Source organism: Chlamydotis macqueenii, chromosome 1, assembly GCF_036417535.1.
Source record: "Chlamydotis macqueenii isolate bChlMac1 chromosome 1, bChlMac1.mat, whole genome shotgun sequence".
Lineage (NCBI taxonomy): Eukaryota > Metazoa > Chordata > Aves > Otidiformes > Otididae > Chlamydotis > Chlamydotis macqueenii.
This window is the reverse complement of record NC_141556.1, coordinates 57,363,135-57,382,733: the sequence shown is the minus strand read 5'-3', so window position 1 is coordinate 57,382,733 and position 19,599 is coordinate 57,363,135. Positions and strand designations below refer to the sequence as shown.

Below are 19,599 nucleotides of genomic sequence, written 5' to 3'. Positions count from 1 at the left end.
TAGGTGCGAGCCATCTTCTCGATATCCCTGCTTTCCACCAGTTACTGAGCCCTGAGCCCTCCAGGCTGCCTTGCAACACAGAAACATGCTCGCAGAATGTAAGCACCAGGTAACTCACTCTGAAACATTAAACCCAGCTTGGTGAGCATCGGCACTTGGACAATCAGCCGCACATCTGCTTGCTGTAATGCACCCTCCCAGAGAGGCATGCGGTACAAACAGGCCTCACACAGGCTCCCCTCCCTTGCTTCTCAGGGCCCACCTTTCTGTGCAACCCCTGGGAAGGATCTCCTCCCCAGTGAACCAGGGCAGGTGGTCCTGGGAGCAAGGGCACTTCTCTGCTATCACAGCATCCCTTCAGAAGCAGCAGGCACAAGCAAAGAACCGCAGACGGAGAGGTGGGGGGAAGAGGGCAGGAAGCAGCAGTAGAAGAGCCTCTTTGTTAGAAGATTTTATGGTAGGCACTGGGGTTTCCCCCAGAGCTGCAGACCTACCTTTGAAACCTGCTGTTGCCTGTGAGGCCTGGCCCACACCCCCTACACGAGCCAGATCACACATACATGGAGCGAGGGAGAGAGAAGGACATCTATTTACCCAGGCTCAAGGTCTCCTCAGTGATCAATAACCCGATGCCATGTACCTTCAGCTCGGCCTTTGTCCTGCACCCTCCCGCCGCGATGGGTCAGCACGCCTCATGCAATGGCTTTTTTCTTTTCTGAAATGGAGGTGCTGGAGGCTTGCAAGGGGAGAAGATCCGCAGGCTGAGCAGAGGGAGCCTGCAAGAGGTCAGGGTCTTCTGAGAGATCCTCTCTCCAGCAGTGCAGAGAAGAACAACCCAGGAGGCTGGTGCAGATAGCTTACATTGTCCTCCTCAGGGGACAAGAAGTTGCTGAGCAACTGCTGTATTTCTCAGCTACCCTCCTTGGTCCCATTGGAGGGAGAGGCAAAACGCAGGGTGTGTGCTCTGCAGCACAGAGATGGAGCAGATGCTGGCTGGCAGATGTAGATAGCTTGAAGGAGGGAAGATGGCAGTAGACAGCGGGTCTGGTTGCCACAGCGGTCATGCAGATGAAAGCAAAGCACAGTGTCTCTCAGTCTCCACCTGTAAGAGTTCCTCTGGTCTTCTTGTGCTTCTTGCTGCCCAGTCTCCTGATGCTGGGGTCCCCACACTCCGTTGCACCACAACTTGCTCCTCCCTGCAGCATCTGCTTTTCTTCTAGCCCCAAGTCCTCCTCACCTACCTTGCCTGCACCACCTTCTGCTTACAGCCCCACAGCTCTGTACATGTCCCTCCCTTTTTTTTTTTTTCCCCCCAGAAAAAGCAACCACACTCTAGCTAGAGCAGAGTAAATAGAGTTATTCTGTCAATAACCTGGGGGAAGGGGATGGGGACATGGGCAACTCTTGACCTGTGGCTGAGCTCCAGCCAGTGGCATTGACCTGGGGCTGAGCTCATTTGGGCCAGGGCTTATTTGGTCTCATTTTGGCAGTTGGGCAGGGATAGCTGTTTTCAGCTCTGCCATTTGGTTTAGGCTGGGACTGCACGAAGACCAAAAGCCATTGCTCTAGTTGCCTTGTGGTGGATTCTAGTAGATAAATGTTACACGTGAATGAAAAGCTGCAGTATTTGACTGGGAATGTGTCAGTGTGGTCATCCTGACTAACTCATTGGTACATATATGGGAAACTTAGGCATGCAATGAAGTAAGAAATGCTTTCAGAACTGCTTGAGAGATTTAAGAGACTAGATTTCACTTTTAAAAATTACTTTCAGCCAAAAGGTCCCCAGATAACTGGAGTCTATCTGCATCTTTAGGCATATATGTATATGGCTTTCCCAAGCTTGCACTATGAGGGCTTGGCACAGTGGGCCAGAACCCAGCTGAGGGTATTTCCCGGTGCCAGAGACCTTACTTTTTGTATCCATCTTTCCTGGAAAGAACATTGTCCTTCTCTGGTGTTTTCAGCAGAACAAATAGTATAGAATCTCAATCTGATCTATCTAAGTAAACATACCACATCTATCACCGCAGGCTTTTGAATCAACCAAGGACCCAAAATCTTGATCAGATTTGACTTCAGAGGAATTCCTTTGCTGCAAGTACCCTTTACCTTCTGCGTCTCCACAGTAAAAAGAAGGAAGGGATGTGGGAGGAGGCTGAGAGTGATGCTGCCTATTTACGAACAAGGTATCCTGGAAAGAGGGAGATGAGAGATATGACAGCTATCTTTGCTGTCTCCAGGGTTAAGATAAAGAGAGGACTCATGTCTGTGGCTAACATGTGGAAGAAAGATCTTAATATTTTCCACACAGTACTGGAGTTCAGCTTCGATTTGCCTCTGGTACTGATGGATGCCATTGCAGCATCTTTCTTTGGTTTTGAGAACCGCACACTGTGCGTTCACATCAGCTTGAGAGGGGACCGCTCCCTGTGCGACATTTCCAAACAAGTCTTGGGGATCCAGCAGAGAAAGGGCCCCATATCTCTGAGAGTGTTATGCCTTTGGTATTCACAACCTGGGTTACTCACATACGAGGCCACATGATCTTGTCTTCCTGGAAGAAAAGTCCGGTTATCACCAAATCTGATGTTGAGCACTTCCTGCCACAGTGTGTCACATTCACACCCTGCGTGGCTGCGAATGCAGTGCCAGCTTGAAAGCTGTCAGCATTTTCACAAGGAGGGGGTAAAAACACCAAGCCAGCAGGATGGTCCTCTGGGGCTTGCAGCAGGATCCCTTCCAACTCTGCTTTCTGGTTTAAGTGGCTGAGTCCCTTGGGGAAGGGATTAGGAAGGAGTGATAAAGGTATATTGGTCTGGGAAACACTTTGCCTAGTCCCCTATTTAGAAAAGCTGTTAATCCTTTCCCTCCGCCCCAAAAGACAGAAGAACACTGTAGATTCCTTAATATTTATTTTATTTACAAAGAGGCAATTTTTTTTTCTTTTATACTTATTTAGCAGCAAGAATAATTGAGAAGCTTATGAAAATCTACATTGGGACAGGTTAACCATCAGTATAACTAGGATCCTTGGCCCATGTAAGACAGCAAATTGACCATCAAGGGCAAGGGATTCAGTGTCTCTTTTTGAAGTCCATCTGGGAAGATTCTCAAAGTAAAGCAAACAGCTGGCCAAGCCTTGTACTTCCTTATCTGTGAAGCTGTGGGGTCTTCTTTACCTGCTGTCTCCTGAAGACAACAGAGCAGTCCACATCTTGATACAGGTGATGAAGAAATTGATGAGAGGAGAGGTATAGCTCCCTCAGAATCTCAGCTGCAGGCAAGCTCAACTCCTTTGAGCTGCTCTTTTGAGGTGAAATCCAAGCTGGTGGGTGACCATGTAGCTGGGTCTCATAATGACATTCAGGCTGCACAATGCAAGGTCAGGTAATAGTGTGGCACCAGGACAAAGGGGAAGTTCAACGCTTGTACAGACAGGTAGGGAACAATTAGTTCTGGGTCATACTCACAGAAGTGTCAGAAGTACCAACAAGTTCAATACCCTTGACCTTTTTGATATAAAAACTCTTAGAATAAAGGTCTTTAGCACAGGGCTGGTATTTTCCCACTGCTGAATAGTCAAGAAATATGGCAAGAAAGCAGACAGAGAGTACAGATGTTGAATACAGGGATGGATGTAACCAGAACAGCTTGTCTTCCTTTGCCTTACCACTTTTCTTCTGTGGTGTGCTGCTTCTTTTCAACCTAGATCAGCAAATGCAGAGGAAAAAGAAAGAAAGAAAAAAAAGTAGTCTTTGCTATCCCTATTCTTTGTGAGTGGATTGAGGTTTTCTTTTCAGCAAGGGTGCTGATTTGTGGGTTAGTTTTCTGGGCTCATTCACCACATCTTTGCTGCTAATTAGGCAATGGTTTCCCCTGAGCAATGGAAGGAACGGGCAGCGCTGTTGCGATGTTTTCCACTAATACAGGATGTGGGATGAACTATTCTGCAGTCAGCTTATCATAGTCAAATAACCGTATTTTGCCAGCAGGGCAAAGAGGCTTTCGATTTCATGAAAAATATTACAGCAAGAATAGGAAATTGTGTGCGTTTTTTTTTTTTTTTATTTTACTGCCATCATCAGACCTGGGGGAAAGAAGAGGGGAGGAGGGGATTTCCCCAGTATTTTTAACCCAGTAATGGGGATTTCTTTTTACACTACCCTGCTTAGACAGTTGACACAGTTGTGGCTCTGAGATGACCTTAGAGACTTGAGTCTAAAGCTGGACTGCGTAGCTCAGAACGTAATCTCTGATTAAAACCTGAAGTAGAGATATCACAGAAAAAATTACACCCTTGGTCAGTCAGGAGAAGATGGCTTCATCCATTTCGTCGTCGGCCCCAGCACTTACTGGCAGTGCTACTGTCCCTTGCACAAAATCTCATACCCGCCTCTTCAGGCATCTCTCCCTCCCTTCAGAGATTTTTAAGCTGGGACGAGGCAAACGGACCACATGCCTCAAAGTTGAGTGCTATTTTACACCAAGATGCAGAGCATGGAATTGGTGGTACAGGCTCCTACTGGGAGCTGCGATGGAAAAAAGCTGATGAGGTTCAGGACGGCAGTTGAGCTGTGTAGCAAGGGGTTTCTATGCCATTGGATCCAGTAATAACAGAGGAAAAGGTTCAGTTATGAAGGTGAGTCCTTGTTGGCCTGTATGCCTAAGAAACAGGCTTCTACATCTCCATTAGCTGTGTAGCCACTGAACAGCTTTAATGTGCCTTTATCATTCTCCATGTGTTGCTTTACTGTCCACTAGCCCAGTTCTCTATGCAAAATGTCCTTTCATTGCCAGCAGTCTGTTTCACTAACACTTTACTTTGGGAACTAGTGCTGTCCAAGTAGCCATTGATGAATTTACACCTTGTGCATCCTGTCCCTTTTCTGCTTTTGCAGCCCTCTAGAGTTTCTGTGTTCTCCAGCCTCATTAATAAATGGTGCCAATGGGTTTGATGCTGAAGTCATGCTCATGTCCTGAATAGAAAAACTGTCCATCTAGCCTTCTTCCCTGCAGAGAAGGCCTTTCCCACCTGTGGGTTTCCTCCAGGTAGATCCTAGACAGAGCAATGACTGTACTGGCTTTGGAGGTCCCTCAGAGAAAGGTAAGCACCAGTGTTTGGTATCTGGCTGGAGAAGGCTGTTCTGCATGGATCCTCATCCTGGCTTTGCCTTAGAGGTGGAGGCTGAGAGAAAAAAGAGGTGACGTGGGCTGCTGGTGTACAGGGGTCAATTGGAGGGTCTGCCTTTCCACTCCTCTCTGTTACATCAATAATATCACTGTCATGCAGGTCTGGGTCAGGAAAGTCAGTGTCCAGCTGGCTCAGGACCTCAGAAGGTTGTAAAGCTACTTTGTCCATCACCTTCTCATCCTGTTTCAGAATTGGTGTTGGTGAAGTGCCTTCACTTGACTGGAGAGCCCCAGAAATTGCCACAGCCCTCTGGGCTTCACCTTCTATCTCTTCCTCAAAGGAGGTATTTTGGAAGCCTTGGGTCGCCTTGATACAACGAAGGAAGTTGTGGGACAACATGGGCATGTCTTCCGCCAGTGTGCGGACGTCTGGGGAGGGGAGATCATGGTAAGACTCGCCATCCTCACTACCACTGCCCTCCTGGGTGAAAGGCTCATAGGTGAAGTAGACCTGACAGGGCTCAATCTCAAAGGAGTTGGGAAGGTGCAAGAAGAAGTAGCCTTGGTTGGTGAAGCAGCTGGATACAGAGTGCCCACTGGTTTCTAAGGGAGGATCAGGAGTCAAGGTTCCCTTGGAAAGTAGAAACTTGGATTCCTGGTCATTCTTCTGCATCACCTCGAGCACAGAGATTTCTGGGATTGTGCTGTTCACACAGTAGGAAGATGTGGAGAATGGAGAGGAGAGCCATTTCTGATGGAGAAGAAACACAGGAGAAAGACTGTTACACCCAAAGTATAACACATTCAGTGAGGAACCAAAGGTTTCTTCTGATGAGTGCCCACAGCAATCAAGTGACCTTTTCTCTGTCCAAGCAAGAGTTGCCAGAGGGGGTGGTAGGGAGGAAAATTCACATTCATGATGTCTCATCTGCAGGATTTTCAGAGAGAGTATATCTTTCTGACAGTTCAAAATCAAGAGAGGATCTTGCAAACCTATGTTTTGAGACTTCTGGAGGGGGGAACGGAAGATGGAGGATTAAAGTGAAAGGAAGAAAAAAAATTACAAGACCATAAAATGAAGTGAAGGTGGAAATGTGAAAAGCAGTATTGAAATGCATCTCCTGCAGTCTATTCCTAGGTGCTGAACAAGTTTCTGATACATCTACATGGCCCTATGCAGATTTCTTGTCTAAAGTGCTATTCCAGGTCCTTTCTGCCTAGATTTCCACATTCACTATGAGTGACATCCTGCAGTGCATCATTATCCTTAAAAATAAACTGGTTTTGATAACATCCAACTTCATTGCCTTTCTGGCCAGTAAAATCACCTTTTCCTAGTTCTTTCTGCACTAAGAAAGCATATTCAGTGCCTGCCTCACACCCCTGTCCCCCTACTCCACACTCTTTCCCTGTAATTTAAGCTTTCTAAGACTTTTTACACTTAGGCTTTTCCAAAGCTTTGCTGTCCTCTGGACCCTTTGCAGTTTGTTTCCACCCTTCTTAAAGTGAGACGCCCCTTGGGATCACCTCCCACGTCTTGCTTCCTACACTTCCTTTAATACTGCACAGAATGGTAATTGTCTCCTTGCAGCTGCCCCAAGTCATGGAGATATTAGGTGAAGAGACAAAGTAGGGGTGGAGAAAGAAGGGAAAGAGACAAGAATGCAGAAAACAGCTAAGTGCCATCCAGCGTGATGGCAATTCACATTAGGAGCAGAGGAAAGGCTCACAGCCAGGAGGAGAAGATCACAGCAGGAAATCAGGAGAAGAGCTGAGCAACGTAGGACAGGCAGGGAGGGATCGAAGTGGGGTGGAAGGCCAAGGTCCCTCCCGCAAGTCCCTTGTATTCTCTCAGGCTCCCTGTTAGGGGAGCAGGGTGCTGAGGTTTGCGTGGTTTGCCATTTCTTGGTTCTGTAATGAGAGACACCTCAGCCAAGTGTCAGGTTTTAGAAGGTCAGAAAATAAAACTCGAGTGGAGAACCCAGCAGCTGGTACTACAGGCACGTGTGTCGTGTGTGCACATGTAGGTCTGACAACTGGCTGTCGGTCCAGGGCATGTGCAGCTGGACCCTTCTTTCCCTCATTTCTCCCTCATAACCACATGGCTCCATCCCCAGTTACGTACCTGAATGTCACCTCCATGAACTGAAACGAGTGGGGGAAAGAACTTCTCAGGGTCTGGGATGTGAATCTTCAGGATGTTCTTAAACCTTGAGAAAAGAGAATGAGAAGGAAGAATGAAGCAGGGTCTGATTCTGAGCAATCCAGCACTGTGGTGGGGGTAGGAGAGAGCATTGCAGCTCATGGGTACTACCCCGGTGTGGGGAAGATGTGAAATAGTAACAAGCCTGAGGGCTCTCCTTGTTCTTGAGTGGTCTGAAACGCAGTAGCTGAGGGGTGGGAGGTATAGAGATGAGGCTGTTAAACCTGACATTGGAAAATATGCTTCCCTCAGCTTTTTCCTGGGGGAAGCACAACAAACAATTCACTGGTTTCTTCCCTGCCTTGGCTGGTCACCTTAACCTCTCCACTTGCCTCCTTAAGCCTCTGTCCTAATGACAAGCTGGGCAGGTGTCCCGTGTTTCCAAGCTCCAGCTGCTGTGAGCTGCTACCTCTTTGCTTTGCTGCCACCACAACAGCTCAGAGGACCACATAGCCTGAGTGGGACCATCACTGGCAAAGCTCTGCCGCAAAATCTCTGCCCTGTTAGCAGGATGCTGCATGGCATAGCTAGGACATGCTGGCCATGCAAGCCATCTGACTATGCCTTGCATCAGTCCAGAGGCCTCTACTTTACTGAAACCAGTGTGTTCTCATCCTGAGGCAAGAAGTGATCTAATCTGCTCTTCAGTCCCTCAGAGAGGCTGGCTGATCCTGTCAGCTCCTTGCTGAAGCTTTGCTGTGGGATGCACTGAGGAAGGACCCTCCTGACCTCTGGAGGCAATCAGTGTACTCTGAAGCATCAGAATTTGCTAGTTCTTGCATATAAACTACCTTACATCACTGCAGATGCTATTTTTATTCATGCATGTCTAATCCTTCCTTGGATCTTACCTCAGCATTATCCTCTATTCAGTTCCCCCAGGTTAATTATACTCTGTGGAGAAAGGAGGCCTTTTTATGTCTCTCTGTGCCATACCACAGCTAACTCTGTGCTAAGCTAACGCTTCCTCACCTTTCTGTTATGACTCAAGGCAAAACACAGTGACCAGTGACTTTCTCAGTACCTCTCTTTCTTCAATACGCTTCTCTTTCTTTCCTTACAGAGAAGCCATCCAGCCTCTACTGTCTCCCTGCTCCCTGCCATGAACATCAGCACCCTACTTCTCTGTGCCCTGAAATGAGAAAACTTGAGGTTGTTTCTAACCTCATCATGTTGACACATCACTCGCTATATTATTGCATGGGGTAACCTTGTGGGACACTTTCAGTCCTGAATAAAAGCAGTGTCTGGGTAGAAATGCTGGCAAAGAGATCTTTAAAGCATCATGTAGATGTTCACCAGCATGTGATGAGACACTTCAGGACTGCACAGACCATGAAGAGGAAGAATTATACTCCTCACTCAGGAGTTTTAACCTACAGACCAAACGTCATTGAGCTCTTGATGGAGTGTTTAAGTAAGTAAGAAGTTAGTAGTACCTAGGCTTGCTTGGTCTTTTCTACTGAGGCAGTGCTCAACTCACTGACCTGCTTTTTAAGAGACAATTTTGGTGCATCCCTGCCAGGGAACAGCACTCTAACGCATGGGCAACAGAAGTGCTTGAGGCAGTTGTTTTTAATTCAGGCAGAGCACTGCACCAGCTCACAGGAGTGTAGCACATATGACGACGGTGGTGAAACCACGTCATGTTGGGTGATGATGTGGCTCCCCAGACAAACGTCAGCCTCAAAATGTTGGGCATATTTTTAAGTCACTCTCTATCCTGAGTAAAGCCAAGCAAAAAATAACCCTGGTTTTGAGAAGACACACAGGATACAGGAGAGGAAAAGAAAGGAAAACTTGATTCTCATTTACCATTTCAGGGTCCATAAGTTAATAAGGAAGGCAGTCCCAATGATCACGAAGATGCAAGTGCTCACTATAAGAGCTGGCAAGACCGACCGGGATGTTTCTGCAAGATGAGAGGGAACAAGGAAGTTTACCCAGGATTCTGGAGGTAGGAGCTGCATCCCTTCCATGGCTGTTCAAGCTGATCAAAGTGGACCTTTATTATAATTTTATATAATACAATATATAATATTGCAGAAAATTATAATATATAGGTCAGATAAATTAGCTCCTCTGTGTTGTGTAGGATGCCTTTGAGCTGAGATGGGTTTCAGAGTCTACTTGGCATGGCTTAATAGATAATTTGTGCTGAACAGCTTGAACTCCCTCCCACAGCTGAGGGTTGCAATAGATGAGGTGCCACAGCCTACTGGTTGAAGTGTCCATCAACCTGTCTGTTTTGTTGCAAACAAAAGCAGAGAGTCCTAAAATCAGTGTAAGTGGGGTTGGGCAACTGAAACACCATTATCAGTCAGTGGGGGAGACAGAGTCATGGGGTTCACGGGTCTTTGATAAGGCAGGAGGACCAAGGATGGAGAAGGTTAGAGATCAAGGGGCTGGCTTCTTTCTTTGGAGAGGTGTAGGAAAGCTTTAGGAGGGTAGGAAGGTTACAGCTTTCCATCACTTAATGATTTTGGTACTTGAATTGTAGGGTTAGGAAAAAGAGACCAAGTTCCCACATTGCCAGCACTGCCAGCCCTCCTCGAGCTTGTGTGGCATTGTCTCAAACTTTTCTTAATCTGTCTCTTTCACACACATCTCCTCAGTGCACTTTTGCTTGGTCTTGCTATTCTGGTGCCTGCCTCCTCTGGCTGCCACCCCCATCTCTCTCCACCCCTAGTAACCCTTGGTCTGGGCCTGCAGAACTCCTCTGGAGTAGTTGTGAGGGAGCAGAGAAAAATAAAATAAGGAGACATTTTCAGGACATTCTTTCTTTGTCTGTCCTTGAGATGCTACTCAGATCAGTTTGTCTCCTCTGCCTCTGGTACCCTGGTTATCTTTGGGTCTTGGTTGCTATGACAACTGGTTGCGGCTGTATCCTATTCATTGACATCACACACTGTCAAAATTTGATCGCCACAGCAACACAGTGCCCTTTCTAAATATAGCTCCTCTGTTTATACCAGCACCAGGCACAACAGGGAGGGGTTGAGCAGGGGCAGAGTTGGAGTGGCATGAGAAGGAATAACATCTATCTGCTTATTTTTTGGAAAAGAAATGACAGACATCACACCCAGTGACTTACCAAAGAGACTTGCTCAGGGCACTATCTTTCAAGGCTTAAGGTGTCCTCCGTGCTGTGGTTCATGGTAATGAATGATGCAAGTCTCAGCAGACCTTTTTGGAAGGGACTTACATGCGTGTAAGTCTTTTTCATTCTCCTTTGATTCAAGAGCGGAGTGCTCTGTTTCACTATATTCCACTGATTAATGGCTCCAAAGAACTGGGCCATTTTCAAAAGCTGGATTTATGTTCCTAGGTCACAGGAGCACCTGGGAAAATGCCAGTCCTGGCCACTGCTTCTGCAGGTCAGACATTTGGTCTTACTGCTCTGAGGAAGCAGTCCCTGATTTACATCTTGTGGATTTTGCCTGGCTTCTGGAAGTCAGAGGGGGTCTTTTAGGGTCAGGAGGTCTTTGCCCTTAAGCCCTGTTAAGCCAGCCTGACCTAACAGATTAGGAAGGACAGATCATTTCTGACCTTTCTATTGCTCTTTGATTAACACAATCTTCCCCATCCATCTTCCTCCAGCTTCCTAGCCTTCTTGGCCCTTCTACTTTATTTTCCCTGAGTCTCCTTTTTCCCCTCCAAGCCAGACTGTCTGACTCCGATCCTTACGGTTAGCATGTGTCCTCCACAGTATTGTCTCGCTCCAGTCGCTCCACACGCCTTTGTAGTTACTTGAGGCACTCGGCCTTGCACGGACAGCTGCCTCATATTTCAAGTCGGGGGAGAGGCTCTCAAACACCGCCCACATCTGGTCCTGCACAATGGTGAAGTTCCTGGCCTCCTGGGAGTAGGGCAAAATTAGAGCATCATCAACACCCTGGCTTACAGCCTCACATACCCGTCTCTCCCAAGGCCCTCAGAGATGACCTGTCTCAGATCCCTACAACTTGTGGACTGCTTGTTCACCCTGGAGGACAAGTCTTCTTCACTTTGCTGCTTTCATCCCTTTCAGGTCTATCCTGGAGCTATCTGGATTTCTTTGTGACAGCACTAAGTAAAACAGGATTCCCATCTGCCTCCATGTCATCACCAAACACTGGCAGCAGGTGACACAGATAAAAGTGTGGGAGGTGTCATCTGCTCTCCAGCTTTACCAAAACTGATTTAATACTCAGGGGAGGTGCAGGAGCAAGTGCTGGGTGACGTAAAGAAAACAAGGATTTGTATGGTGACGGGTCCCTTTGCCCCACTCCATACTCACCTCCCAGGACTGACTCGTGGTTCGGTACCGCACTTGGTATTCCCGCACTCCATCCAAATAGTGAGAGGAAATATTCAGGCTCCACGTTAAGTTATATGTGTTTTCAGCTCTGCTAACCAGCCGAAGATTTCCTGGAGGCCTCAGTTTTACTGGAAAGAGAGAAGGAGCAGGGCTGATACCTCTGCACTCTCTGCCCACAGCAGGGCTCCACCACAAACCCCATTGCAGCAGGGTTCGTGTCTTGGCTGTGCTCATAGACCCCAGCCAGCCACAGCCACGTGAGATGGTTAGTGAGTTCCCCCTCTCTGTTCCTCCTTCTTCCCCAGTGTCGCTGAAGGCAAAAGGCCTGTTGTCTCTGGACTGCGTTAAAGGCAGCTCCTCCTGAGACCCCGCAATTAGTGCAATCCCACATGGCTGTGCATTGTGTCTTGTAGGGATGATGCACAAGGCAATTGTACAGACAGGAACAGAGCATGGTTGAGGTGATGGCTGCTTCCCAGTTGCTCTTTCAGAGAGCTACAGCCCTGTGGAATGGAGTTACATGGACTGTCTGGGCCAATCCTTCCCAACCCCTGACTCCAGTCATGCTGTCCTATGCCACACCTTGCAGCAGCACTATTGGACCTCTCCTTGAACCAGGTACACTCACACATCCAGCAAAAAAAAAGACCCAAGCAGATGTTTTTCTGCTGGATTAGTGAGTTGAATCCTTTCAGCAAAGGCTGATGCATGCCAAAGCTGGCTTAAAGGAGGGTGGAAGCACATATCTGGTAAGAGGGGCAGGGGAAGAGCAGCAAGGCTTTCCCTCCTTCTTGCAGTGTGTGTTTTTGAGGAGAACAGCTGAGCTGCCACTGCCTGTTTGAAGCCAGAACTCCTAGTGCAAAGCACTCTCATTCAACAGTGTCCCTGTCACAGGACAGGGCAGGAAGTGGCCGGCATGACATTACACGTTAGCGGTGCAAGTGGCAGGAGTCAGCGTGGCTCACCTCTGCTAGTTGTAGCAGGAGACAAGGAAAAGACACAAGTCTAAAATCAGCTACGGGTGTTGCATAGGAACCGATGGGGAGGAGAAATTAGCTGTCATCTTGGGGAGAAGCTTCAGAGACTGCAAGACAGATGAGTACTCACTATTTGCAAGTGGACTGAAATCTTCTATTCGCACAGGTATGAAACTATTATTTTCGACCTGGCAGTGTACAGACATGGTCAGACGGTCTGAACTGGTGAAGCATTGAGTCTGCAAGGAAAATTTAGCATTAGCAACATCGAAGCCTCATCAATAAACATTCATGTTTCTAAGCATTCCCTACATATAAGAAACTTAGGAATACTTGATGATAAATATGTATGATATTTGTGGTTGAAAGACATATGCCTCAGTGGTGAGTAGAAGAATCAAAGATTTATACTCGATGTGGCTGAATTTTTTTTTTGTTCGTTGGTGAGAAGGGCTCAAAATATTGTGATATGCTAGTTTGCTAGGATTGCTGTATGTGCTGATTAAGCAGGAAAAAAGTTACTTTCTATGAGTGAAATTTGTTGAGAAAAAATATTTTTACTAAAACATTTTGTGTTCATTGGTAAGCCTGAGAAACATCAGTATGAAATATTACTCTTGCAATGCAATGATACTAATGGGCCACATACACCATACAATATTAAATAGCAATAGAAAAATTAGCTTGATTAGAAAGAAAAGGTTTTGGAGCTGTTTATCAACTCTACAATTTATCTTTGCACATGATGTACAAATGTAAGAAATCTTGTCTGTCGTTTGAACAGGTTGTAACTTTATCAATAAGGAGAATCAGGTCATATTTGGGTTGGGTTTTTTTTTTCTGAAAGAACAAGGGCTACGGTAATTCTGGGTATGACTGAAGCAAGTACATAATGAGTTTTAAAAAGACTGATTTAAACAAAGAATAATAGCTAGAGAATTTGCATCATCATTAGCTCCTGTGATGTGTAGCTGTTGCATCTTGCATTTGACACATCTAACCAGGCTTCACGGTACTCAATGATCTGGAAAATGGTAGTGACCTCTTCAAGGAAAATGAGATCAAGAGGTGACCTCAGAGCTGGTGATGCTGTCCATCCCTCCTCAAAGGAAGGGATTGCGGCCAAACCAATTTAATCGAGAAGTGAGAAACTGCATGTGATCTGTCTGTTCTGCACCTCTTCTGCATGTATCAGGACAGCATGGCCCAGCTCACAATGAAGCCAGTCCTCCCAGCAGGGGAATCCACAAGGGCGATGTAGTATCAACAACACAAAACTTCAAGCCAAACCCCAGGACTGAAGTCAAGGATTAGGTTTGGGCTTTTTATACTGCTCTTGGGTGTCACACCGTTTATACACCCCAAATCCACATACAAATCTTGTCCACCTTGTCATTAACCAGAACATCCCAGATGAATTACTCACATTACTGTTCTTGCTGAAGGACTTGATACATCTCCTCAGTCCTGTCATGTGTTCTGCCTGAGGTAATTCACAGTACTCCTTGAATTTCTCACAGAAGGAAAATGAGCTAGGTTTAAGCAAGAGAACTCCAGTGAGCTGGGGAGGCTATTTTGTATTTAATCAAATTTCATGTAACACCAAAGGCCTTTCAAAGCCTTTTGCATCCTAACATGTTTGCTGAACACCTTACAGCAAGGGTGTAATCCCACTTTCCCTTCCCATTGCATCACTTGGACAATTTTTTTTTGTGCTAGTACGCAGAGAATCAATGCATCCCAGTTATTTAAAGCAAAATATAACAGTAGGTTTCCAGCTTCCAAGTATTCACAAAACCCTCTTGCTACCTTCTCTGCTTTCTGTTGACATCAGAGGGCATGCAGAGCCCACAACTGCGCTAACATAGCGCTGAAGACAGGTGCCTGTTTCAGCCCCTCTATGGTTTACAGGTCTCCTTCAAGCCACTGACAGTCCTGTAGGATCTCAGATACCCAGTGAGATGTATCTTCTGAACCAGGTCATATCCCAAGCAACCACAAATGTACATCACACTTGGCAGCGCTACACCATGACCTCTATTCTGCTCTGACAAGTGCGGCTGGACAGCCTAAGCTGAGCGATAGCACACAGGGTGGGAGAGCATCTGTGGGGTTGCAGCTGAGTGGGTATCAGATTGAGCTGGCTGCTCCAGCTGCAAGGTCAGATCAAGCCTGTGACTTGTTGATGACTGGGAGATGTGGTGTCCTACAGCCCTGATCAAGCAATGGCACAGTTCCAAATCCAGCCCAAATTCCATCCCCAGCCCTCATGATTCAGTCCCACAGAGCCACAGAAAATTTTTGGCTTTCTCAGTCCATGCACCAGGCCCCAGAATATGTTTACCAATCTCACCTCATTGGAGGTGTCCCTATGACAGCCAGGAGCAACCTACCCACTGCCAGAATCACACTGAGCCTCTCCTTATGGCATGCACCCAGGAAAGTCCTGAGGTGGTCTGGTAAGTGTCTTGGCTGGAGATGTCGTACTTGGAGACTACAGAGACTTAGCCAACCTCCACTCCAGTAATGGTCATACATCTACTTCTCTGGTGGGAGATGTGTGGGAGGGGAAAATATCATGAACCAAGAGAGATGAAAGGGCCAGGAGAGATAAGGGAAACAATATTTTCCTTCGTTTATCATCACTCAGGGTACAACATCCCAGCTCATCCTGGAAATGGGTAAATGGTCTCTGTATAACTTTAATTCCATCTTGCTCTGCCCCCTCTATATATTCTCCTTTTCCATTGAAAATACCTTTCAGTCCAGAGGGTGCCTCTGAAGGAAAAGGTATTTTTGGAAAATGAAGCACAGACAGAGCTATGGAAGCTGGAAGATGGGTTGCACTAGACAGTTTGGGATCATCAGATTACAAACTCTGAGCAGTGGCCAGCATCTCAGCCCAGGTGGGATTAGAGATGGAGTTCAAGGCAAAGACCTTCAGCTGTGTGACTCCACTACACCTGGTCTGGGGAGGGGGAGCCTACATTTATGTTAAATGGTAAACTTTCCAGGACACTTTTCATTCAAAGCATTGGCTTTCCTCAGCTTCTCCAGTCACCTACCTCTCAATAAAAGCTAACTTTGAAAAAATCTCCAGCTGGCATTTTGCTTCAACCAGGTCCCTGCCTGGATTCCAGTCACAGAAGAGAGCCGCCCGCGAGTCATACCAACACGTCAGGCTGGAGGCACCTGCCAGCAGAGAAGAGATGGACAGTAGCGTGGCTGAATTAGCAATGATGTTTGGCATTAACCATCACCCCAGAGAACTCTGCCCCATCCAAAACCACAGACTGTCCTCTGCTGGATAACTGTCTCTGAGCAAGAAAGGCAGAGCCACTCACTTCTCTATGTCCTTGGAGGTCGATGTGCTCATAAGAGACCTTTAACTACTGCAACCTCCTCTGGCTGTGCGTTACAACTGCACAGCAACACACCGTGGCACAGGCACTCCTCCGGCTGACCCCCCTCCCTGCTCGCCCAGCCAGCACGGGTGATGGGAATCACTTCTTACCTTGTGGCGAGTCTGATACCCCTGAGAGAGGCGCGAGGCTGAACAGCCAGAGGTGACACAGAAGCAGCAAAGAGGGCTTCATCGGTACCGGTGACACACTGAAAGAGAGAAGACGCCCCCCCTCAACACAGCTCAGCAATGCAAATTAGGGAGATATCATCTCAGAGGAGGGCATCCACTCTCCCAAGGCAGGGCTCAAAGCCAGGGCCAGTCTTCCAGGCATCTACTCATCCCCTTTCCACTCTGGAGTCTGTGCTTTTCCCTCAGCACCTCATCATGTTCCCACCTTGGGTGCTTTGCTCAGCACTGAAACTGTTCGTGGTGCAACACAGACAGGTTGTTTGCAGGAGCAATGCCTTCTGGAAATGTGCGTGTGAGCGCAGAGCTGTTCGCATTGTTTCAGCCTGCTTGCTGACTCAGGTAGAGAGTGCTGCCTTGGCTTCGCATGGCTTGCATTTTGAAGAGCTGCTTTTCTTGGTAAGCCCTAGGGCTGAAACAGCTAGGTGCTTGCTGAGTAAGAGGGGTCTCTGGCTACAACTGACAAAAGTTAGTTGTAGAGCTCACGGCTTAGGGGATAGATTTTGAATGGCTTGTTTAGGACAGGGGAGAAAATCAGGGAGAAGAAGGAGTTTACCAGGTTGTGGAAAGTCAAGGCTTTACCGTATGACAAAATATGACATAGTCACACAAAAACCATGCACCATCCTCTCCAAGTAGACTTGGTGCTGCCCTGGAAGCTGTGCTTTTAGGTGTAGCAGAAAATTCAGGCTTTATAATTAGGAAACTCTGCAGTACCCCTCATCTACGTGTGGCACCCGGGGAGACTCCTTGTCTTACAAAGCCCGTACAGCCATGCTCCATAATAGACAGACTGGGCTTACGGGCTTCTCATCCAAGCCTTTCCCCATCCACCTGGACACCTGTACCTCAAGGTCTGCCTCTGCCCACAGGGGAAGGGACCACCCTCACCTCTCAGCAAGCCGGGAGCTCAAGCAAGGCTGAGCAAAACAAGACAGAGCCCTGCTGGACCTTGCTGGGACTGCCAGGGGAGTGGGAAGAGAGGGTTTATAAAAGGCTGGCATGAGGCATAATATTGATTCCCGTTGTGATAAAAGATTAGGTTCAGAGGAAGAAAAATATGACGACAACACAGTCACAGAAAAAGAGGAGAGAAAGAGAGAAAGAAAGCAGGCAGTGTGGTTGTGAGATGCGGGGTATGATTTGAGAGAACTGCGGAGAGACAGAGAGATAAATACGTGCTCAGCCCTCCCCAACGGTGAGATTCAGTTTGTCAGACCGAAACTCCCTCCAAGACGCTTTTCAGATCAGCCACCCCCATGTGGGAGAGAGCTGGCATCGCCCCCTTTACCTTCCAGCTCCAGGCACTCGATGGTCCAGATGAAGGGAGTCCCTGGGGACCAGGTCACGGGGTTGGATGGAAGCAGGTACTCGATGTCAAACTGCGAGGGGAGCGGGGAAGTGGGGAAGGAAGAGGGATGGAGGTGGGTATCCTAGCTCAATGCATGTCCAGCTGTCAGCCAATGCTGCTGGAGTGAGAGCGATGCCTCTAGCCCGGCAGTTCTGCTGCAGAGCTGTTCCTCTCATATGTGTGTGGTCTCTCTGTCTTCTCCCCCTCACCTTTGCACAGGAAGTTGCTGCTTACTTGCCTTGTCAGACTGAGACGAGGCCCTGAAGTATCGAAAAGGCTAGAGAGGCCAAGAATAAAAAGCCCCAAACCACGTCCTACTTCCTGCTGGTAAAGCAATAGGTGCAGAAACAAGGGTGGAGGGATCAGGTGTTATATTGTGGTACTCAGATATACTGGGACCAATTTGTAACTATTGCTGGGAAGCAAAAGAGAGAGAGAGAAGGACCTGTCCTCTTGGGACACCATCAAGAGACCCATAGCTTCCTCTTTCAGACACACAGACAGACCACTCATATCGCTCTCAGAGTCTGCACACGTGCACAGATCAATTTGAAACCGAGGATAGGAGTCAACCTGCAGTAGAAATACCGTGGACCACTTTGTGAAAAATAACTCGAGTCATTGACCTAAGCAACACCAGAACGAAACCAGCCTCCCCACCAGTGCCCCAATTTCAGAGGATCCATCCTGGGTCAGAGCGGGAGTGGAACGAGGGCAGTGCTGAGTGTGTGCAAGCTTGAGGCACAACCCTCATGTCTGCAGATGGTGTGACACCACAGGAGCATCCATCCCACGACCTCCCTACCCGACGTGCTCCACAGAAGGAAGAATCACCCTCTCCGACCTGAGCCTCACAGCTAGTCCAGACAGGCAGCACCTCCCTACAGTATCTGCAGTGCCTGTTTGGCATAGCTTGTCCATTCAACAGGCCGTAAAAGGATGCAAAAAATATGTCCACCTTCTTCCAAAGCTTCATGTACCCTCACCTTTGCCAACAGATAACCCCTCACAGACCCTGCAGGGCACATTTAGTTTTAGAAGATCCTTTTACCACAGGCAGATGTCTTCCCCAGCACATGTTGCCCTCACCTCCCAAGCCAAGAGAGATGCACAAATGCAAATCCATAGTCCAGTGGTTGCCCAGTTCACAGATAGGCATGCACATGCATACGTGTCCCCACAGGTCTCTCTTTTTCCATACACAAATATGATTCTCTGAAGTGCAGCACATCACGTTTCCTGTCTGGTCTGGACTGCACGAAGATGGCCGCTGGTATAGGGCCAGATTATGAGAATCTCCTTTTATACACACAGTGGTCACCACACTCTGCGCTCCTCACCTTTCTCTCCTAGAGCAGCTCAAAGCCCAAGCTCAGGTCCAGCAAGCAGATTTTGCTGACCAAAAGTTGTCAGAGGCTAATCTCAAGTCTCCAGGCAGTTCCTTTTTAAGGACTATGTAAACTTGGAGGATGTGGCCTCCTTTAACAACTAAGGGATCTTGGTTTCAGGTAGTGGAAAAATAGTGTGGGAGGACGATAAGTTTTTAGTCATAGGCAGCTCAGCCGAGAGACTGGATCTCAGAAGATATCAGACTTCAAAAAGAAAGAGTGTTGGAGAAAAACAGTGATTTGAAGGCATAGATAGAACCATTTTGAAGAAGACTTCAATAGTGCATCCTCGTGGCCATTTCTAGGAGAATCATAGAATGGTTTGGGTTGGAAGTGACCTTTAAAGGTCATCTAGTCCAACCACCCTGCAAGAAGCAGGGACATCTTCAATTAGATCAGGTTGCTCAGATCCCTGTCCAACCTGGCCTTGAATGTTTCCAGGGATGGGGCATCTACCATCTCTCTGGGCAACTAGTTCCAGTGTTTCACCACTCTCATTCTAAAAAATTTCTTCCTTATATCTAGTCTGATACAAAGTCATTTAAACCACTACCCCTTGTCCTATCGGAACAGGCCCTACTGAAAAGTCTGCCCATGTCTTTCTTATAAGTCTCCTTTATGTATCGAAAGGCTGCAATAAGGTCTCCCTGGAGCC

General features: G+C 47.5%; 1 protein-coding gene across 1 annotated transcript; it reads right to left on the bottom strand.

The window, feature by feature from the left end:
• Positions 1-2,947: 2,947 nt before the first annotated feature.
• Positions 2,948-17,802, bottom strand: IL2RB (interleukin 2 receptor subunit beta). Its single transcript, XM_010129909.2, has 10 exons — positions 17,497-17,802; positions 16,128-16,225; positions 15,679-15,805; positions 14,040-14,145; positions 12,744-12,852; positions 11,616-11,764; positions 11,024-11,195; positions 9,152-9,248; positions 7,259-7,343; positions 2,948-5,884 (listed from the first exon to the last, which is right to left on the bottom strand). Exons 2-10 carry the CDS (start codon positions 16,207-16,209, stop codon positions 5,060-5,062), a joined length of 1,752 nt encoding a protein of 583 aa, XP_010128211.1. The 5' UTR covers positions 16,210-16,225; positions 17,497-17,802; the 3' UTR covers positions 2,948-5,059.
• Positions 17,803-19,599: the final 1,797 nt, after the last annotated feature.

Coding starts and splice junctions, on each gene's coding strand:
- IL2RB (XM_010129909.2), bottom strand. CDS start 16,209: ATGAAGCCCTCTTTGCTGCTTCTGTGTCACCTCTGGCTGTTCAGCCTC. Junction 15,806..16,127: donor GGTATCAGACTCGCCACAAG/GTAAGAAGTGAT, acceptor CTCTGCTGGCAG/GTGCCTCCAGCCTGACGTGT. Junction 12,853..14,039: donor CCTTCAGCAAGAACAGTAAT/GTGAGTAATTCA, acceptor TTTTCCTTGCAG/ACTCAATGCTTCACCAGTTC.